Consider the following 20,619-nt stretch of genomic DNA (forward strand, 5'->3'; position numbering starts at 1 on the left):
ATCATTCATCGTACCAAATCATCAACCACAATCATGAGTCCATCCGTTTAGAGTGGAAACTGATGCTTCAGGGTATGGAATTGAGGTAGTTCTTATGCAAAGAGGGGATCCTATTGCTTACATTAGTAAAGCATTGTCTACTAGACATATGTCTTTATCTACTTATGAGAGGGAATTGCTAGAAATCAATCATGCAGTTCAGAAATGACAGCCATACTTGGCCCATAATCACTTTTTGATCAAAACTGATCAACATAGTTTGAAGTACCTATTGGATAGTAAGATTTCTACACCATTTCAACAGAGATGGTTGTCTAAACTGATGGGGTTTAGTTTTGATATTGTGTACAAGAAGGGGGTTTACAATAAAGTTGCAGATGCATTGTCTAGAGTAACTCATGGAGAAGTTTTACAGCTAGGTGCTTCTTCAGTACATACTGATTTGTGGGTTGTCATTAGAGAAGGGTGGAAACAAGATGTTGCCTTGGTGAATATTATCCAAGATTTACAAAAGTATCCTTTATCTCATGGGCAGTATAGTTGGAATAATAATGAATTGAGAAGGCGGGGTAAATTGGTCATTGGCAGTGTAGTTCTTTTGAAATAACAGATCTTGAAATGGATGCATGATTCAGGGCAGGGGGGCCATTCGGGAATTCATGCAACTGCAAATAGGGTTGCTAGGCTATTTTATTGGCCAAAGTTAAAAAAAGATGTGATGGCTTATATAAAGCAGTGTACTGTTTATCAGCAATGTAAGTCTGAAACAGTAGCTTATCCGGTATGTTGCAACCTTTACCTATTCCTAAAGGGGTGCGGGAAGACATAGCTATGGATTTTGTCGATAGACTACCTAAATCTGGGAATAAGGAGGTTATTTAGGTAGTGGTTGACAGATTGAGCAAAGGAGCTCATTTTGTAGCTTTATAGCATATGGAAGTTTTTTTCAAAACTAGATTTGAAGTCTGGATATTGTCAAATCAGGATGGGGGCAGAAGACATTCATAAGACAGCATTCAAGACTCATAGTGGCCACTTTGAATTCTTTGTAATGCCTTTGGCCTTACAAATGCTCCTTCTACTTTCCAAAGTCTGATGAATCAAGTCTTTAAACAATATTTGAGGAAGTATGAGTTGGTCTTTTTTGATAACATATTGGTGTATTGTCCCTGCTGGAAAACTCACATGTCACATTTGAAGGATGTCTTAACTGCGTTGAGACAACATCAATTGGTGGCAAAGAAGAGTAAATGTGAGTTTGGTGCTACCCAATTGGAATATTTGGGACACATATTTTCTTAACTAGGGGTAGCTACGAATCCTGCAAAGGTGTCAGCTATTCAACAATGGCATGTTCCAAGAAATTTCCAAGGACTCAAGGGGTGTTTGGGTCTTACAGGATACTATCGACGATTTGTGAAAGATTATAGCAGCATTACTAAACCTTTGACTCAATTTCTTAAAAAGGAATCTTTTCAGTGGTCAAGTATAACCCAACAGGCTTTTGAACAGTTGAAAAAATAGTATGAGTCAGCATCCTGTGCTAGCATTACCAGATTTCAGTGAAACTTTTATAGTGGAAACTGATGCTTCAGTGTATGTGATGTAGAGGGTGAAACCCGAGCTTTAAAGTGCTTATTTTGTGAATTTTGTTTGCGTTTATATGTTTACTTGCCTTGAATGAGATAACTACGAGAAATCGTTGTTTTACAGGTAAAGCATGTAAATCGGTGGAGTTAGAGTGATTAAAGAAAAAGTAGAACGCGTTGGATTGGATATTGTAGCTTTTGGCATGGATTCGAAACGTGTTCGGTTGAGAAAGAGACTTGAGAGTACAAGGAGCATGAAAGTACAAAGTTCAGGGACTATTCGGTACTTAATTAGAAGTTGGTCTGTGCTTAAATGTGCAAGAAACAAAAGTCAAGGGGCCATTGTGTCATTTAGTGAAAGTTGTTTGTGAAGAATAGAAAGGAAGAGGTCACGACCGTAGCCTACGGTTATACAACTGTAGCTTACGGTTGATGATGTTCAGCGAAGATGGATCAGAATGTGTGAACCTTAGCCTACGGTTCACAACCGTAGGTTACGGTTAGGTTTAAATAGAAGAACAGAACTTCACAACCGTATCTTACGGCCTCTGGCCGTAGCTTACGGTTTGTTTAACGGAATGTAGGTCCCTTTTCGGAGGATGACGAACCTAAACCTTGTTATACTAACCCACTAGCGAGTGCGGAATCCAAGCTAGCAAGCAAACCGGGATGAGACAAGCATAAACACAAACACACAAGGATTCACCGATTAACACCACTGTATTAATACGAATGAAGGTTCCGGTTACAAGCACAATGTTTACAAATCTAACTTGCAAACTCTCTAGTGTGTGTGTGTGTGTGTTTTGATAGAATGCTCTCAAACTCTCTCTATGTGTGCATCTATCTAACAAGCCTCTCAAGTCTCTTACTAACACAACACACTTCATGGGTATATATATACCCATACACAGCAGGTCTGACCGAAGGATCCGATATATGGTCCGAAGGATCATATTTCGAATACAATGCTTTCGAAGGATCAGCAAGGACCTCGAAGGATGATCCTTCGAGGTCTATCAATCGAAGCATATCTTTCGAGGTGATCGAAGGATCTACATTATCCTTCGATCACTCATCCTTCGAGTCAGACAACTTACATCAAATTTACTAACTGTTGACTGAGTCAAACCAGGAGGACGGTTGACTTGGTCAACTTACAAGACTGACAAGGACATCGTTTACATATAGACCGAATACAGACAAAGTACAGACACAAGTGCACCAACAAACTCCCCCTTGGCTGTAGCTTTGTCTTTATCTTCTAAAGTTGTAGACTCGTCTCGAACTTCGATGGTCTTTGGTCTTCGAGTTCTCAAAACTCTGATGTCCTTTCAAGTCTTCAATGCCGGAGGATCTTCAAAGTCTTCACGTATTGAAAGCAGAGAGTGTATCAACAAACTACCCGTATCATGTAGGAAGTGTGTTAACAAACTCCCCCTTAACATAAGCTCCCCCTTGAGTTATGCTCGTGAAATACTTTATCTTTATGAAGTGAGATCCTTGTGGAGTTTATGATGGCCAGCGGCAACTCGATCACCTTCATCACTTGAGTGCCTTCACGTCGTATCTTCATTCCAAGCTTGTCATCGACCATGTTCTCCTTGCCTTTAGAATCTGCACATGCAAGAAATCTAAACGCGTAATGAGAACAACTGCTAGGAATATAGTTAACATAAACAAAAGATACACGGATGACCATGTCACAATCAAACACCGTCCGACAGTTTGAAAGTTTTACAGATTTATCAATTCCAGATTTCAACTTTCAAAACTTGCAAATTTCGACCGTTTATGAAGATTTAGTCAATTCGGTTTTCGTTCAGGTTTCAGGCAACGAAGACTCGAGTTCCAACATCGTACGATCGAAAATAAATTGGAAATAAAATCTTTTTGGCTTTTATAAAGTTTATATTAAAAACACACCTAAAATCTTTTTGGTATTTTTGACTTTTTTTTTTACTGTAAATACTGAAAGCAGTAAATAAATATATACATACATTCTTTTTGCGAGTTTCGAGGGTAAGAGAATCATATCAGTGTACGGTCACGCCAAAACGCTCTTGTTGTTCAGTTAGTTAACATTAAGATAAGCATCCTATAACAATTATCGGTATTGTTGTCCACTTAAGCTCAACTTATCAGATGTAATCATGTTTAGGGGATACGTTAAGGTATGATTTATACTTACCGACCGGTGTTCATCCACATCACGACACATTCCCGTATCAAGGTATGCACGAGGGTTCATCTTACCGGTGAGTATACCGATTATCATCTGTTTGACCGTATATGATGTGAGATTCTCACTTATTTTGATTTGAAAACAAGCCCTATGTGATATAATCACTTATTGATGAGGAACTTGATTTTCATATGCATGAGGGCACAGGAGCAAGTCCGTGAACAGGTCAGTACTTCCGTACAGCAGAGAGACGAGCTTGACTCCCGGATAGAATGTGATATTTTATCACTTATTTGATGGACATGTGATTGTTTATCACTTATTGAGGTCGAATGCAGTATGAATTATGTACACGTATGTATGGTATCATGGAAGATCTTAGACTTAGTCTATTTATAGAAGCAACCATGATACCCAGATGATAAGCAGCATAAAGACCGAATATCTCAGAACCTCGGCAATCTATCAAACGAAATTTCGGTACTAAGACCATATGCCAATGAATGGTTCCCACCTGGTCTTCAGTCGGTTTAAGATTTATATCACCCTGCACACTTTAAAATGATTGTGAGCCTACCGATACATCTTATATAGAGCTGCTTATCGTTTTTCATTTAGGGTTTAAAGAGGCTTGGATAGACCACTGATGTACTATCATTTTCTCTTTTGCTCGCCAGGAAACTCATTTTTGATTTTCTATTGTTTTTGAGTTTTTTGAAATTTTTCAATGTTTTTGGATTTTCATATTTTTGGATTTACTCCCCCTAAAATCAATAAACTAAGAGAAATTTAAAACACAAAGATATTTACAAAAATGATTTTCCAATGTTGGTTTTACTCTTGCTTGACCTTAATGCCGGTTACCCAAATTAAGTTTTTATCAGAAAAGATTTATCGAATTTTGGGAAAATCAGCTGGCACGTCGATAAGCGGTGCGGACCATAACAACATTGACGAGTTTCATAAAGAAACAATCACGTGTGAGGTGATATTCGAGATCAACGTGTCAGGCCAAAGAGTGTTGTACGAGACGATATACTTCATATAGCAGCCTAAAAATCAACAAGTATAAGAGAGATTAGAAATTTAAAAACCGTATCCTGCAACTGCTTCGTGCATTGCAAAGAATCTGAGCTCTCTCCCAAACTGGACATCCACTGGATGTGGACTTCAAAGTCGATTTTGTAGCTACTGAAAAATCTCTTCACAGCAACACGATCAAAAACCTTTGGTTCCGGCTGGTCTTCCACATTGCACCAGCAAAAGGTCTTTGTCTTTCTCTTTCAGAAGCGGTGTGCGGATGTTCAATCTACACCACGGCATCTGCACATCATTCATTGTATTCTTTTCTGAGAACCCGATTAAAAACCATAACAACCAAATTTTGGCGCGTTCTTCATTTGGTCGAATTTTGCAACTTCATTCAACCACATTCTTTCACCAACATATTCTTCTTCTTTTCCTTTTCTTTCCTCTCTCTCTCCATCAATGGCAACAACATTCTCCTAGATATAACAATATTTCGGAGTAATATGTCGCCAATCTTGTGCATGGACGCTCCACTATCAACAATCCTAAAACTATCAATAGTTCCTCCTGGAACATCCTGCACACTCATTCAGATATTAGTTGGAGAGGGGGACCCAAGCCTTCACAGACTTGGGTCGTCCGTCATCATCGAGAATTGTAACATCCATTTCCCGATGATTCGGAATTGATGCAGCTCCCCCTGAAACAGTTACCGGTTTTGGTATCCAAATCTGTTTCTGTTTTTCATGTTTAACATCCGATTTAACAGATTTTGTTTGGATGACCTCCGGTTTCAAAGCCTTTTCAACTTCTTTTCTTTGTTTCTTTTTCTGTTTCTTTTCTCGTTGTTTAACAAAACGAGGGTCCTGTTTTGGTGAAACAGGTCTTTTATGGTAATTGTTACCATGGGGGGCATCAACTTTTGACTTTCTCTTGGTGAGATATGGACAATTCTTAATGATGTGTCCATACTCACAGCATTCAAAGCATGATCTCTGCTCAACAAACCTCGGAGTATCATAACTGTAACAGCTGGATGATGAACTTCGTGATCTTGAGGTACTTGGTCCTACATCACAACCGTTTGTTTGTTGTGTATAGTTGTTTTGACTGTTTCTTTTCAAAATTTTACTTTGCTTAACAGAATCCTTGTTGGATTTGTTTTTGAAAGTATCAATTTTATCAGTCCCTCTTGATTTCACGAAGTTTATCTTCCGATCCTTTTTCTTGTTTTCGCCCTGTTTGCCTTTTCTATTCTCTTGGGCGGCATGATGTTGTTCATGGGGATCATCAACCTTTGCTTTCAACTTATGAAGATATGGACAATTTCGAATTATATGTCCAATTGTACCACATTCAAAACACATTCTCCGTTCTACAAGCCTCGGAGAAACATGTTGATGACCAGACGGAGAACCAGACACTGAACTTTGTGATCTAGATGTGCTTGGACCTAAGTCACATCCATTTGTGTGTTGGGTATAATTGTTCTGATCATTTCGTTTTAAAATTCTAACTTGTTTTACAAAATCAATGTTAGATTTATTTTGAAATGTTTCAAGTTTATCCGTACCCTTTGATCCAACAAAGTTCACTTTCTGTTCTCTTTTCTTAGCTGGAGCTCTTTTGTTTTGCACCCTTTGAACCTTAGGTTGCCCAACCTTAGATTGTTGAATTTTAGGTTGTGTAGCCTTAGGTTGAGTAGCCTTAGACTGCTCAACTTTAGGTTGTTGAACCTTTGGTTGTTCAGTCTTAGGCTGCTGAATTTCTGGTGCTTGAACATTCTTGTTCTGAGCCTTCTTTCCCTGTACTTGGCCCTTACCCTTCCCAGAATTGACTTGTTGTTTTCGCTCAACCGGTAGTTTTTGGTTTCCGTATTGTTTTCTAACTTGTTCACACGGAATTGGATCACATTGGGTTACGGTTACTTTGCTACCTTTGTTTCCCAAAAACTTATCAGTACGTCCTTCAAAAATTTGTTCAATTAAATCTTGATTTACATTCTTAATTGAAAAATCTTTGTCAGAGTAGATCTTGCTATCTCCTTTGAGCGTATACAACAAGTTATTCCCTTCAGGGCTAACTACAAGGGATTCCATTGCCTTTGACTTTTCAGTCTTACTCGGTTTCACTGGTGGATCACACAGAATGTGATTCTCGATAGGAATATCTGTTGTAACCGAGTCAGACTGTTGCTTCACAATTTCTTCAGATTCATCGTCCGAAGAATCAGCATCCTCAATAATGGGAGGACTCTGTTCCTTAACACACGATGTATCTGTCACGTTCTCAGATTCTGATTGCCCCGAGGATGATGTACCAGTTGTGAACCCGAGGCCTGCTGCAAAGTCATCTGGACCGAGTGGCACAGTAGGTTCAAAACGGGGCATATCCTCGTCATTAGGCAATTTGGAATAATTGTGATTCATTGGGGGAGGACATGATTTGTAACCAATACATTTGGTATCCCCCTTTTTCCTTTGAACATCAATGATGTGATCCAATACAAAGCGGGAATTGGAATAGCTTTCCAATTTCTGCTTGATTGTCTCACATTCACATCGAGCTGTTGCTAACTCTACCATTTGTTTTTCAATTGTGTCAATAAGATTATTATTAGCATGTTGTTTCCGCAAAACAGCCTTTTGTAATTCAGAAACATCATATTTTAATGACGCAATTGTTTCTTTAAATTCCTTTTCATTTCTGGTTAAAAATAAGTTAGCTTCGGTTGCTTTAGAAAGATCAACAATCAATTCTTAATTGTGTTTGTGTGTGATGTCAAAAAGACTTTCCTTTTCTGCGTATTCTAGACATTTAGCACATTCAACGACAGCAGAAATAGAATCAGGTTTAGAATCACATACCTGACTGGAATCACTCTCAGGTGTTGGCCTTTCTGCATCAGAGTTAATAACCTCCCTTGATGATTCACATTTAGATCCATCCTCGCTCGAACTTGAACTTGAAGTTGTATCACCCTCAACTGAAGTTGAGACATCTTCATCTGAACTTCTGTCATGTTCAGAACTGTCATCATTTCCCGAGGATTCACCATTGCTTGCATCTTTGACAATTTCAGCATACAACGCCGATTTTGTCTGACTACTGTTCTTTGAATCAAGAGATGATGGTTCTACAGTAGAACGATGGTGTTGTAAACCAACTGGGGGTAATGGATTTCCATACAAGTCTGTGCTTGGAGCCGACTTTACAGGAACTTGTATTGGATTGCCAAACCAATCTGTTGTTATTTTCGGTTCACTTTGCCTTTGATTGGTAACTGATGCCCACTGATTTGCAGATATCATGGCAGCTGAAGGTGGGGCAATAGCCTGCATCCAAGCAGTCTTGAAATCTGTTGCAGATTGAGAAGCAGATGATTGCGTATCAGATGATTGCGGAGCCAAGGATGTTGTAGTCCACGCGGATGGATCCCATTGACCGTTTGTTCCCATTTCCGCAGTAATTACGAATTTAATATTTGATCCTTTTATTTTCTTGGAATGTGGAATCTGAAACACAATGATCTTTCGTTGACTTTGATGGAAATTATTTATTTTCTTGTGGGGTGCCTTGGGCCGAGAACAAAGACAACAAACAACAAAGTTATTTGTTACTTGGGCTTGGGCGGTGCACAATCAACAGCAAACAACCAATTGTCTTGGGCGGTGCACTACAAGCAACAAATATCGGTGCTTTGGGCGGTGCTTTTAATGTGATTGGGTCAATGATCAATGACCAGCAACCACCAATCAAACCGATCCAGCCGACTTTCAATTCTTCGAAACAACTGATCTTTCGATTAGTATGATGATCCTTTGATACACAACAAGCCTGGATAATGCTGTCTTTCGAAATAAAGTGATCTTGATCTTTCGAAGTTGACTGAAAAGTTGACCCTTCGAAATCAAGTTGACCTTTCGAAATTAAATTGATCTTGATCTTTCGAAGTTGAGGCTGATCTTTCAAGAATATCAAGATGACCTTTCGAAATTTTACTTGATCTTTCGAAGTCAGTTAGGAGAAAAAGGTGATCCTTCGAAGTACTGGATGGTCTATCGAAATCTTAAATGATCTTTCGAAATATGAAGATCTGTCACGAACATCAAGAACACATCAAGAACACGGCGACTGTTAGTTTTCCAGATCTGACGGAAACTAACCCCAGACTTGAACAAAACCCGGTTTTAAACAAGGAAAAGAGCCTTAGCTCTGATACCACTTGTAGGTCCCTTTCCGGAGGATGACGAACCTAAACCTTGTTATACTAACCCACTAGCGAGTGCGGAATCCAAGCTAGCAAGCAAACCGGGATGAGACAAGCATAAACACAAACACACAAGGATTCACCGATTAACACCACTGTATTAATACGAATGAAGGTTCCGGTTACAAGCACAATGTTTACAAATCTAACTTGCAAACTCTCTAGTGTGTGTGTGTGTGTTTTGATAGAATGCTCTCAAACTCTCTCTATGTGTGCATCTATCTAACAAGCCTCTCAAGTCTCTTACTAACACAACACACTTCATGGGTATATATATACCCATACACAGCAGGTCTGACCGAAGGATCCGATATATGGTCCGAAGGATCATATTTCGAATACAATGCTTTCAAAGGATCAGCAAGGACCTCGAAGGATGATCCTTCGAGGTCTATCAATCGAAGCATATCTTTCGAGGTGATCGAAGGATCTACATTATCCTTCGATCACTCATCCTTCGAGTCAGACAACTTACATCAAATTTACTAACTGTTGACTGAGTCAAACCAGGAGGACGGTTGACTTGGTCAACTTACAAGACTGACAAGGACATCGTTTACATATAGACCGAATACAGACAAAGTACAGACACAAGTGCACCAACACGGAAAAACACGCAATTCGGGTCTTGGGATGTATATTAGGGTTTGAAAAGTTTCTAATCATTATCTCATGATCGAAGAATGACCAAGGTACTTCTAGGGCATCAAGTTTGAAGCTTTTTCACCTTCAATCCATCATTCATCCTACCGAATCATCAACCAAAATCATGAGTCCATCCGTTTATCAAACTTTTGGCGATTTCACTTGTGAGATGAGTGGCTAAACTTCTTTGGTTTCCTCCGGATGGAGGGTTTTTGTAAGTTAGCAGATTTTATGTGTTTGGTGACAATCGTTTGACTCAATGATCTAAGCATTAGATGCTTTTCACTTATGATTTAGTTAATTAATTTTAATCAATTGCATTTGCTTAACCTTATTCTTTGATCATTCAATTCCCGAGAGTTCTAGTAATTGGGATATATTTGTTATGGGATTAGTGTTGGTAATTGTGATTGGTAACCAATAGGTAACCTCCATTATGTATTGACCGGCGTACTTAGTCTTTGGTTATCACAATTAGTTGATGAGGTTAGTCCACTTATGTCTATGTAAGTATTCGATTAAAGTTGATGAGGTTAGTCCACTTATGTCTATGTAAGTATTCAATTAAACATATAACTGAAGTTAACTGCAAAACCTAAATTCCGGAGGAACCATTCATTCTCTTATTGAATACAATATTATTTCTTTTTCGTTGTTAGCAATCAATCAATCAAAATCAAATCGATAGTTTATTATTTTGGTAGTTTTTCTTCAACATTTGGCATTATACACTTTCCACAATCCTCCCTTCGTTTGATACCATGCTTATTCTATACTAATAGTTTAACGAGGTTTTTGCATGTCTAACGACAGACATCAGTATGGAATTGGGGTAGTTCTTATGCAAAGAGGCATCCTATCGCTTACATTACTAAAGCATTGTCTCCTAAACATATGTCTTTATCTACTTATGAGAGGGAATTGCTGGAAATCATTGATGAGGTTCAGAAATGGCAGCCATACTTGGCCTATAATCACTTTGTGATAAAAACTGATCAACATAGTTTGAAGTACCTATTGGATAGTAAGATTTCTACACCGTTTCAACAGAGATGGTTGTATAAACTGATGGGATTTAGTTTTGATATTGTGTACAAGAAGGGGGTTGACAATAAAGTTGCAGATCTGTTGTCAAGAGTAACTCATGGAGAAGTTTTACAGCTAGCTGCTTCTTGGGTACATACTGATTTGTGGGTTGTCATTAGAGAAGGGTGGAAACAAGATGTTGCCTTGGTGAATATTATCCAAGATTTACAAAAGGATCCTTTATCTCATGGGCAGTATAGTTGGAATAATAATGAATTGAGAAGGCGGGGTAAATTGGTAATTGGCAGTGTAGTTCCTTTGAAACAGCAGATCTTGAAATGGATGCATGATTTAGGGCAGGGAGGCCATTTGGGAATTTATGCAACTGCAAATAAGGTTGCTAGGCTATTTTATTGGTTAAAGTTAAAAAAAGATGTGATAGCTTATATAAAGCAGTGTACTGTTTGTCAGCAATGTAAGTCTGAAACAGTAGCTTATTCGGGTATGTTGCAACCTTTACCTATTCCTCAATGGGTATGGGAAGACATAGCTATGGATTTTGTTGAGGGACTACCTAAATCTAGGAATAAGGAGGTTATTTGGGTAGTGGTTGACAGATTGAGCAAATGAGCACATTTTGTAGCTTTACAGCATCCTTTCACTACAGTGGATGTGGCACAGCTGTATTTGGATCATATCTATAGGTTGCATGGTCCTCCTAAGTCTATAGTGTCAGGTCGGGATAAGGTGTTTGTAAGTAATTTTTGGAAAGAACTATTGGTGTTCTAAGGAGTAGAACAGAAAATGTCAAGTTCTTACCATCCGCAAACGGATGGGCAAACTGAGGTCCTGAATAGGTGCTTGGAGAATTATTTGAGGTGCATGTGTTTCGAAAAGCCTAAAGATTGGGTACAGTGGTTATCATTAGCTGAATACTGATATAATACAACCTATCAATTTTCCATTAAATGTACTCCCTTTGAAGTGATCTATGGTCAACCACCTTCTTTACACTCACCTTATCTTCCTGGTGAAAGCAATGTGGAAGCAGTGGATAGGAGTTTGACTGTGAGGGAGGAAGTCATTAATATCCTTAAAGCTAATCTGGTTCAAGCTCAGCATCGGATGAAACAATTGGCGGATAGTCACAAGTCTGAAAGATGTTTCGATATAGAAGACTGGGTGTATTTGAAACTGCGGCCGTATAGACAACAATCTGTTGCACAAAGAGTTAATCAGAAGTTGTCTGCAAAATATTTTAGGCCATACTTAGTTTTGTCTAAAGTAGGAGAAGCTTCTTATAATTTGCAGTTGCCTAAGGGGTCCTCTATTCATCCTACAGTTCATGTTTCAATGCTTAAGAAGTATCATGGTCCATTACCTAGTCCTGTTCCTATGAGTACCGGAGGTATGGAACAAATATCTGTGCAAGAGCCTGAAAGTGTGATTGAGACTAAGGTATCTTAGAGATTTAATAGATTGGTTGCTCATTGGCTGGTTAAATAGAAACATACTGGGCCAGAGGATGCAACATGGGCAGAGGCAGCTGTGATAATGCAAAAGTTTCCAACTTTTGATCCTTGGGGTCAAGGATCATCGCCACAGGAGGGTATTGATACGTTCTAGATGGTCAAAGGGTCAATGAGAGTTAGTTGGAAGTAGTTATGTGTTGGTTAGAAGTTAGTTGGAAGTGGTGTGTGTTGGTTAGAAGGGTTGTTAATAGTTTGAGGTTATAAATAGAACTGTTGTAATAGAATAGGATATCTTTTGAAAATAATAACTTCTTATCTCTCTCTCTAATCAACTACCATTAACAACCTTTCGGAAGCTCATTCCAATTCAAGTATCCCTGAGTGTTAATCAGCTTGTCCATTGTTATTCAATCACAAGCTTGTTCAAATTCAACCCTTAACAATGACATACCCTTTTGTGAGAGATTCGTTTATCCGGCAAAAATCTTGTGATATTTTGTCAGTAATGTACAAGTAGAAAGCAATGTGTAGAGTATTTAGTACCAATTGAGAAAATTTAGTCTTTAATGTTACTAGAATAGTCTCTTAGACTAGGGGTGAGCAAAAGGAAAAACCTAACTCTACCCGATCCGACCCAGAACCGATTAAACATAAAATATAGAACCGATTCACTACCCTAAATATAGGGTCGGTTCCGGTTCATAGGTCCAAGTCGGGTACCAATTGGGAGGGGTATCGATAGACCCTACATTTACACAATACTACATGTAATATTTACATGATCAACCTAACTATCCATAGTTAAGTATTGTTTGATGGAGCGAGAGTCGGGGAGGGGGTGGGGATCAAATAAGGTTGCCACTTCAATTCTGTTCAAACAAAACAAGCCATTAGGGCTGGGCCTTTCAAATTTCAATATGGGCACTTGGGCCTCTACACTAAATTTAAAACAAAAAATATACTAAAAACTTGAGTCTTACATTGGGCACTAGCCCACCAGGCCACCACCCTCCAGCCAAGGTGCCTCCACTGCTAGCCGAGCTCGAACTTGAGATCCCTTGAACAAAATTAGTCGTACTGAGACTAGACTCAAAAATTTCTTAAACCAAACAAGCAAAGCTTAGCTTAGCTTAGCCAAGCTAAACCTCAAGTCGCCTCTTTTATAGCCCTACTTCACAAAAATCTACTTGTCCTATAAACATTTAGTTAAGCTATCTCTCTACTGCTTGAATTTTTATAGGCAAGTATATCTCTCTTACAAGTTTTTACCTCTATAACAAGTCAATAACATATGTGAAGTTAGACGTATCAAAAATTTGAATGTATATTGATTGTTGATCACTTTTTAACTATTTATTTTCATGTAAATGCTTTTCACATTCTATTTTCGAATATTCACTCTACTACTGTGAGCAAGATTCATATTTTAAGTTGTTCGACATAACCATATAATCATTGTTTCGAGATAACGACTATTTTGTTGATTCTTATTTACTTTCCGAAAAACTACATACCAAGACCATAAAAGAACTTTAAATCAACATGAATTTAAGATAGATTTTGACGCATTAGTAGGATTCATTCTTCTCCTCTCAACGCATACCAACATCCATCCTCAAAAGGCATTAGAAAGATTAAAATTTAGAAATATACCAGTTCTGCGTATATGACTAATCAAACGATGCAATATACAAGTTCTGCTTACATGACTAGTCAACATTCGACATTAATACCACAAAAACGACCAAACTTGCACAACTTGAGTTGGGGGGAAAACTAAAGGGGTTCCCAGTGAGAAGTTTGACCCTCCGGCCGACAAAACTTTGATTAATAGGGGAATTTTTAATTGTAAATTCAGTAACTGCTACGATACAATTTTACAGCATGTGAAATCCTATGAAACGGCCACATAACACAGGCTTGGATTCTGGAGCAGAAAAGGGAAAAAATACAAGCGCAGGACTATAATGTTTGCTGTGTAATCAGCAACACTGCAGTTAACAGCTATTACATAACTTATTTTACAAATATTTTTTTTCCAGAAAACAGCCTCAAACTGAATGATCTGCGCACATGCACAGACCTGTCATTTTCTTAGTTTTGTTCGAGATTGTTATTGATCATCTGCCATAGACCCCACTTGAAATCAGCTACTAATATATGTTATGTCTTCTTTTTCTAGATGCATCTTGCCTTTGTCTCTTCGTGTATTTGTTCTGTTTTGCTCAGGTTGGCCCCGCTGCAGTTTAAGATAAATCACTAACGCTTGAAATATTGAGATGCGAAGAATATATATAGCAAGTGTAGTTGAAACTAACCTTCCTCAAGACATATGCCAAATATAAATAAGCTACCTCCCATTCATCTGATGAAAGTGTACCTGAATATATCATTCGAAAAATAAGCAAGCATCTATGATGAAAGATCGAGTATTTTTTATTTTTGAGTAAAATGCCATTTTCATCCCTGAGTTTTGCGACTTTCGTCCAAAGATTTGTTTTTCCACATCCAAATCCAAAAAGTTTGAAATCTAGCCATTTTCATCCGGCTCGTTAGCTCCATCCATTTTTCTCTGTTAAGTCGGGGGTGTTCCCGTCTTTTTTGTTAACTTTAAGAGCAATTCGGTCTTCTTACATAAAATGAAGAAGACCGAATTGCCTTTTAAAATTAGCAAAAAAGCCGGAAATACCCCTGACTTGATGGAGAAAAATGGATGGAGCTAACGAGCCGGATGAAAATGGCCAGATTTCAAACCTTTTGGATCCAGACGCAGAAAAAGCTAACATTTGAACAAAACTCACAAAACTGGCCAAACCTCAGGGACGAAAATGGCATTTTACTCTATTTTTTAAAGTTATAGACAATTAATTACTCTGGTCTTGGTTTCCATCACCCAATGCACCGAGTCTACGCATGAGTTCGATAAACTCAGGCTTCTTCATGTACTCATGAACAAATGCATGTGAGTTCTTCACGAAAACAAGCTCTAAATCGTACTGCGATTGTAAAATAGAATATGCATCATTGGGATACAAGAAATACAGTCGTAAACACGGTTTTGTAAACAAACAGTTACCTCTTCTGCCAGTGATTTGAAGACATCAAATGGCACAATCCACTCCGGACAATCAACGGCGTCCTGCAAAAAGGCGAGCGGATTCCAATGCCAAGAGTTACAAATATAATTTCAAATTAGTTAAGTTATGAGTAAAAGGCCATTTTCGTTCCTGGGGTTTGGCCCGTTTTACGACTTTCGTCCAAAGGTTTGTTTTTTCCGCATCTAGATCCAAAAAGTTTGAAATCTTGCCATTTTCATCCAGCTTGTTAGCTCCATCCATTTTTCTCCGTTAAGTCAGTGGTATTTCCGTTTTTTGCAAACTTAAAAGACAATTCGGTCCTTTTCATGGGTATTTGGTCTTTTTACATAAAGTGAAAAAGACTGAATTGCCATTTAAGTTAACAAAAAAGACGGAAACACCCCTGACTTAACGGAAAAAATGGATGGAGTTAACGAGCCGGATGAGAATGGCAAGATTTCAAACATTTTGGATCTAGATGCGGAAAAACAAACCTTTGGACGAAAGTCACAAAATTAGCCAAACCTCAGGGATGAAAATGGCATTTTACTCGTTAAGTTGTAATCTCTTATCTTTTCCGTTTCTCAATAGTCAATTGCACATTACAAAGTTGTCAAAAACAATCAGAGTTTGGCACCATTGAGATGGTATATTAAAGCCTAGTGATTAATTTTAGTTATTTATTTAGTATCACATTGCTCTTACTAGTCGTCGTAGAACAAATATTAACACAATCCAGAATTCATACGTATCATACCTCTAGGTGGAATTTGTACTTTATGCCAAAGGGGCTTGAAGACTTAAATTTCTGAAGAAAAAAACAACAGCAATTAAACATGTACAACAGTTGGTCCTTATAAGTATTTTGCACAAGTGACTAGTAGAATAAACTGAGAACTCACCTTCTCTGAGAAATCGTCATCAAACTGAATCCAGAAGACACTATTGCCAAATACCAATCCATCGGCTGCATGATAGGTAAATAAATAAGGAATAATAAAAAAAAAAAAGTGTGTACACCTAGTGGGGTATGGGTCATGTTCGCCAGTTGGTGGATTGAGCCCGACACGGACCGTAAAATTTTACATAAACCTGAACACAGCACGAACCCAATAATCATGTCAGCTCATGAACCCGGATTGACATGGACCCCTTAACTTAGCCCAAAAAGTTTTATCTTTTTACATTTTTTGCATATCTACTATCTTTACTATATCTTAAAACAAAGGGTATCTTTCAACATATGACCAAAACACCCCCAAACTTTCAACATAGGACCAGAACACCCCAAACCTTTACGACTTTACATCGCTGTCTAAATTACATTTACGACTTTACACCGCATCTACCGAGACATACTCTTTTTTATCTTTGTCTAATGACGTTAATGTCACAAACGAAACTTGTGGAACAGAGTAAATAACGTGTAATGTCGCGTGCAGGCACCACGCGTTGATGCAATGATGTCATCACCGTACACTGTAACCACAATGCTTATATAGGTTACACTGAGTTAGATCGGATACATCAAAACACACGTTTTCTTATGGTTAACACATCACATAACGTGTCACTGACTATAAACAACCAAGGCGTCGCCACCGCAACACGCAGCCTATGCAACAATCTAGTTATTACAAACATACACCCAAAAACACAAATTTCTATAAACACTTGCCCTTAAAGTATAGATCTTGACACCCATTTCTATTTTTGAACTTAAATTTTGACATAAAATACCAAACCAATTTTAATTTTAATATATAATAGCCCTTAAAAATTACAAAAATAAACAGGTAAATACGCCAAGTTGACACGCCCCTATGTACAGTGAACAAAGAATGCACATGGTTTAGAAGTTGAAATCACAAATTGTCTCTCTTTTCATTGATTCATTAAACAATATAAACATCAAGCTCATGGTCCATAATTAACATTCAAAATTCACACTCTTTTACGCTATACTATTCAAGTGTCAAGGCACTGAAACAGTTCAAAAGAAGGGATAATAACCTGCTCTTAGCTTTTTCACAATAACGTTAGCATCTGGCATTGTTCCAATAAATATTCCACCTGGACGAAGTAAGGATGATACATTAGCCAAGGCCCTCCTTGCACGCGCCTCAGTAGACCATGAGTAGTGCATAGCAAACTGCGAAATAGAGTTATACACTTACGGTTTATTTATTTCAATAATAATCTCAATTTATACTTGCACTTTTGTATGAAATTACTCACCTGGCAACTACATAAATCAAAAGGTGCATCATCAGCTAAAGCTTTATCTAGTCGTACCTGAAAGCATTATCGCTTAATGTTATTGAAATATATTATACGCCTCAATGAGTTACAAACTAGATTCTACACTATAACTCACCTCAAAACAATCACCGCTTAACAGTCGAGCAGGAAAGGTGAATTTTTTACGGCGCTGATGATGATCTGCATCCCCATTGTAACGAGTGCGACAATCTTCTATCTGCATGTATTTCAAAAGAATTTAAGAACACAAGTTTTTGATGTATTATTGTCGTACGCTTATAACTTTCAATATCTAACTGAAGAAATATATATTTGGAGCAATTTACCGATCCCTCTGCTATGTCAATTCCGACATAGTATCCAATTTTTGCCTTGTCCCATTTGATTAAATCACCACCCTGATAAAAATAAAAAAAAAAGAAGCCGAGATTAAAGGTCAATCTAGTGATTAACGAACATACATACAAAATTTATCAACCATAAGATACCTATAATACCTTACCACACGCAAGATCAAGAACTGCATCCCCCCTCTTTGCATATAGCTGAATTAAGACACTTTTAATCTGCACATTTTGAATAGTGCATCATTAACACCAAATCGATTAAACAACAAATCATATGTGATATGCCAATGAATTCTTCATCTACATACCCAATTATTGAGCTTCTTTAAATGAATAATGGGACTCGCTTCTCGCTCCTCCAAGGTTTGGTTTGTCCTTGCACTGTAATGGTCAGCAACTTTCTTGGCAAATATCTTTGTGCTCTCGTCCTCTAGAAAAGCATCACCTGACAATAAAGTACAATAAAACGAAGCATAGAAATCAAATTCACACATACATATATCTATATTTATACACACACACACATATATATATATCAGTCTGTTTACTGTTTAAACAACAATAACAACATTTGAGCCCAGTAAATCACACCCGTAGAAAAGCTATTGGTAGGGTCTGGGGAAACCTTACCCCTATCCCTGATCGTCTCCAAAACAAACAACATACAAACAGTATTAAGAAGAAATAGAAAACCACTAATAACAAAAAAAAAAAATAAGTGACGAAAGAGTAAGGATAGCCTATCACTCAAAGTCTCTAACCTTAATCCTACGTCTCCACGAGCTCCTATCCTGTACCATGTCCTCAAAGACGTGCACTTTGTTTAACGTTTCTAATGCGGATAATTTCAATCAAATCAAAACTGGATAATTTCAATATGTATTGCTCATGATCATCTAACAGAAAGCATGAAATTCAAACAAACCTCAACAACAACGATATGTAAAGTACAATGAAACAGAAGCATTAAGTAGGCGAAATTACCGTCTGGATTATGTCTGGATTTGGATTTAGGAGGTCCATATGAAGAAGATGACTGCTGATAGCTTCTCTTCATATCAAACACACACAACACTCACCACAAACGAACCAGATGACGTCACTATCTAAACAACAACAACAACTGAATTTCAAACTTTCAATCAATCAATCAACAACAACACAAAATAAACAAAGAAGCTTCTAGAACAATCGAATAACAAATTGGAAATATATACAGTCTAAAGAGATCGAATCGAATAGTGTAAATGAAAATACTTAAAGTGTGTTGATTATTGAGTTGATTACTGAGTTGATTATGTTGATGATGATTGAAGGATGTGTGTTTGAAGGGAGATGATTGTGTTCTTACCGGCGGAGAGAATCGGTGGAGGAGGAGGAGGAGGAGGTTCTAGGGTTTGCGATTGGGGTCGTCGGAGAGTTGGGGATTGGCGGAGATGTGTTTAATCGCTCTCGTGTGTAGAGTAGAGGTTGACAACTTGAGATTGAGATGAATCTCGGTCATCAAGGGAATGTGTGTTAAATTGGGGGTTAGGAATTGAACTCGGTTGAATTAGGTTTGGTGTGGTGTTTGGTTTGGGTTCAAAATTGTGAAAACCGAATAAATCAAATTCGATCATAAACCGAGTCGATAAACACCCCTAAAATAAACCTAATTTATGGGTAAAACATAAACATTCGGGATCATAGACGAATATGATATTAGGTGATAGGGTAACATTTTAATCCAGTATGATGTTTCTAAATTTCTCAGCTAAAAAGATTATATAAATTTAAATAGTATTTTTGACGGTTAATTATTTAACAAACTAATAACGTGACAGATATTAGATTGTTTTACAATATATAAACAGGTATTGATTAGCATCATTAATTAGGGGTGAGCAAAAGGAAAAGCCCGACCGTTACCCGACCCGAGAACTAATCAAACATAAAATACAAAACCGATTCACTACCCTAAATATAGGTGTTTTGGTCAAAAATCAGACAAGGATAATGCAACCAAACTCTCTGTTACGGGGTATGATGCTTGAATTGGTAAACAACAATGAGGATCACTCAGAAATGAATTGCACAGTGACACAAAGATTTATACGAGGAAAAAGCCCTTGATCAATGAATGATCTCCGGCATAAAAAACCTCGGGTGATGGAAACTACCGATCACCAACTCAAATTAAACAATAATTATTTTACAACTTCGGATGATAGCGAGCTAGGTAGAAGGATCACTATTGTGTATCGTGTAGAAATGTATGAAAATTGCTAAGTGTTTCGCCGTGAGCTGATGAGTGCAGTTGTACGAGTGTGTGTAGCCAAAAATAGCCAAGTGTTTTAAAAATAGCTCGCTATCCCCTTTAAAAATAGAAAATAACTAGCCTAACTAACTGTCCGCATTTCGTGCCTTCTCCCCACGTTCTCCATAACGTTCACAATGGTCAAGCACGTGCAGAATTGAAGGGAATATTCTCCAGGAATATCGCCATGACCAAGTCCAAGCCGGTACTCCTGCAAAACAATACCGAATTCAAAGTGAATAATCGTTAGTATAAGGATCCTTAGGATGATCCATGATCCTGATCCTGAAGCACTTCTGAGGATCACTATCTGTCACAGAAGTAAGGATCACCAAACAGGATAACACTTGAGGATCACAGGTCATTAGGAAATCCTCCCCTAACAATTGCCCCCAAAATATAAGGAGTGATTTTGTAAAAT

General features: G+C 37.9%; 1 protein-coding gene across 3 annotated transcripts; it reads right to left on the reverse strand.

The window, feature by feature from the left end:
• Positions 1-14,001: 14,001 nt before the first annotated feature.
• Positions 14,002-19,437, reverse strand: LOC110898913 (mRNA cap guanine-N7 methyltransferase 1). 3 transcript variants are annotated; one of them, XM_022145761.2, is made up of 14 exons: positions 19,254-19,437; positions 18,887-19,004; positions 18,211-18,347; positions 18,053-18,121; positions 17,882-17,953; positions 17,671-17,772; positions 17,532-17,588; positions 17,307-17,445; positions 16,196-16,260; positions 16,051-16,101; positions 15,293-15,355; positions 15,089-15,212; positions 14,535-14,596; positions 14,002-14,455 (listed from the first exon to the last, which is right to left on the reverse strand). In XM_022145761.2, exons 2-14 carry the CDS (start codon positions 18,957-18,959, stop codon positions 14,363-14,365), a joined length of 1,107 nt encoding a protein of 368 aa, XP_022001453.1. In that variant the 5' UTR covers positions 18,960-19,004; positions 19,254-19,437; the 3' UTR covers positions 14,002-14,362. The 3 variants fall into 3 exon arrangements, with proteins under 3 accessions (XP_022001453.1, XP_022001452.1, XP_022001450.1); XM_022145760.2 differs by having other exon boundaries at positions 18,887-19,025; XM_022145758.2 differs by having other exon boundaries at positions 18,887-19,008; positions 19,254-19,435.
• Between the last annotated feature and the right edge of the window lie 1,182 nt (positions 19,438-20,619).

This window comes from Helianthus annuus, chromosome 13 (genome assembly GCF_002127325.2).
Source record: "Helianthus annuus cultivar XRQ/B chromosome 13, HanXRQr2.0-SUNRISE, whole genome shotgun sequence".
NCBI lineage: Eukaryota > Viridiplantae > Streptophyta > Magnoliopsida > Asterales > Asteraceae > Helianthus > Helianthus annuus.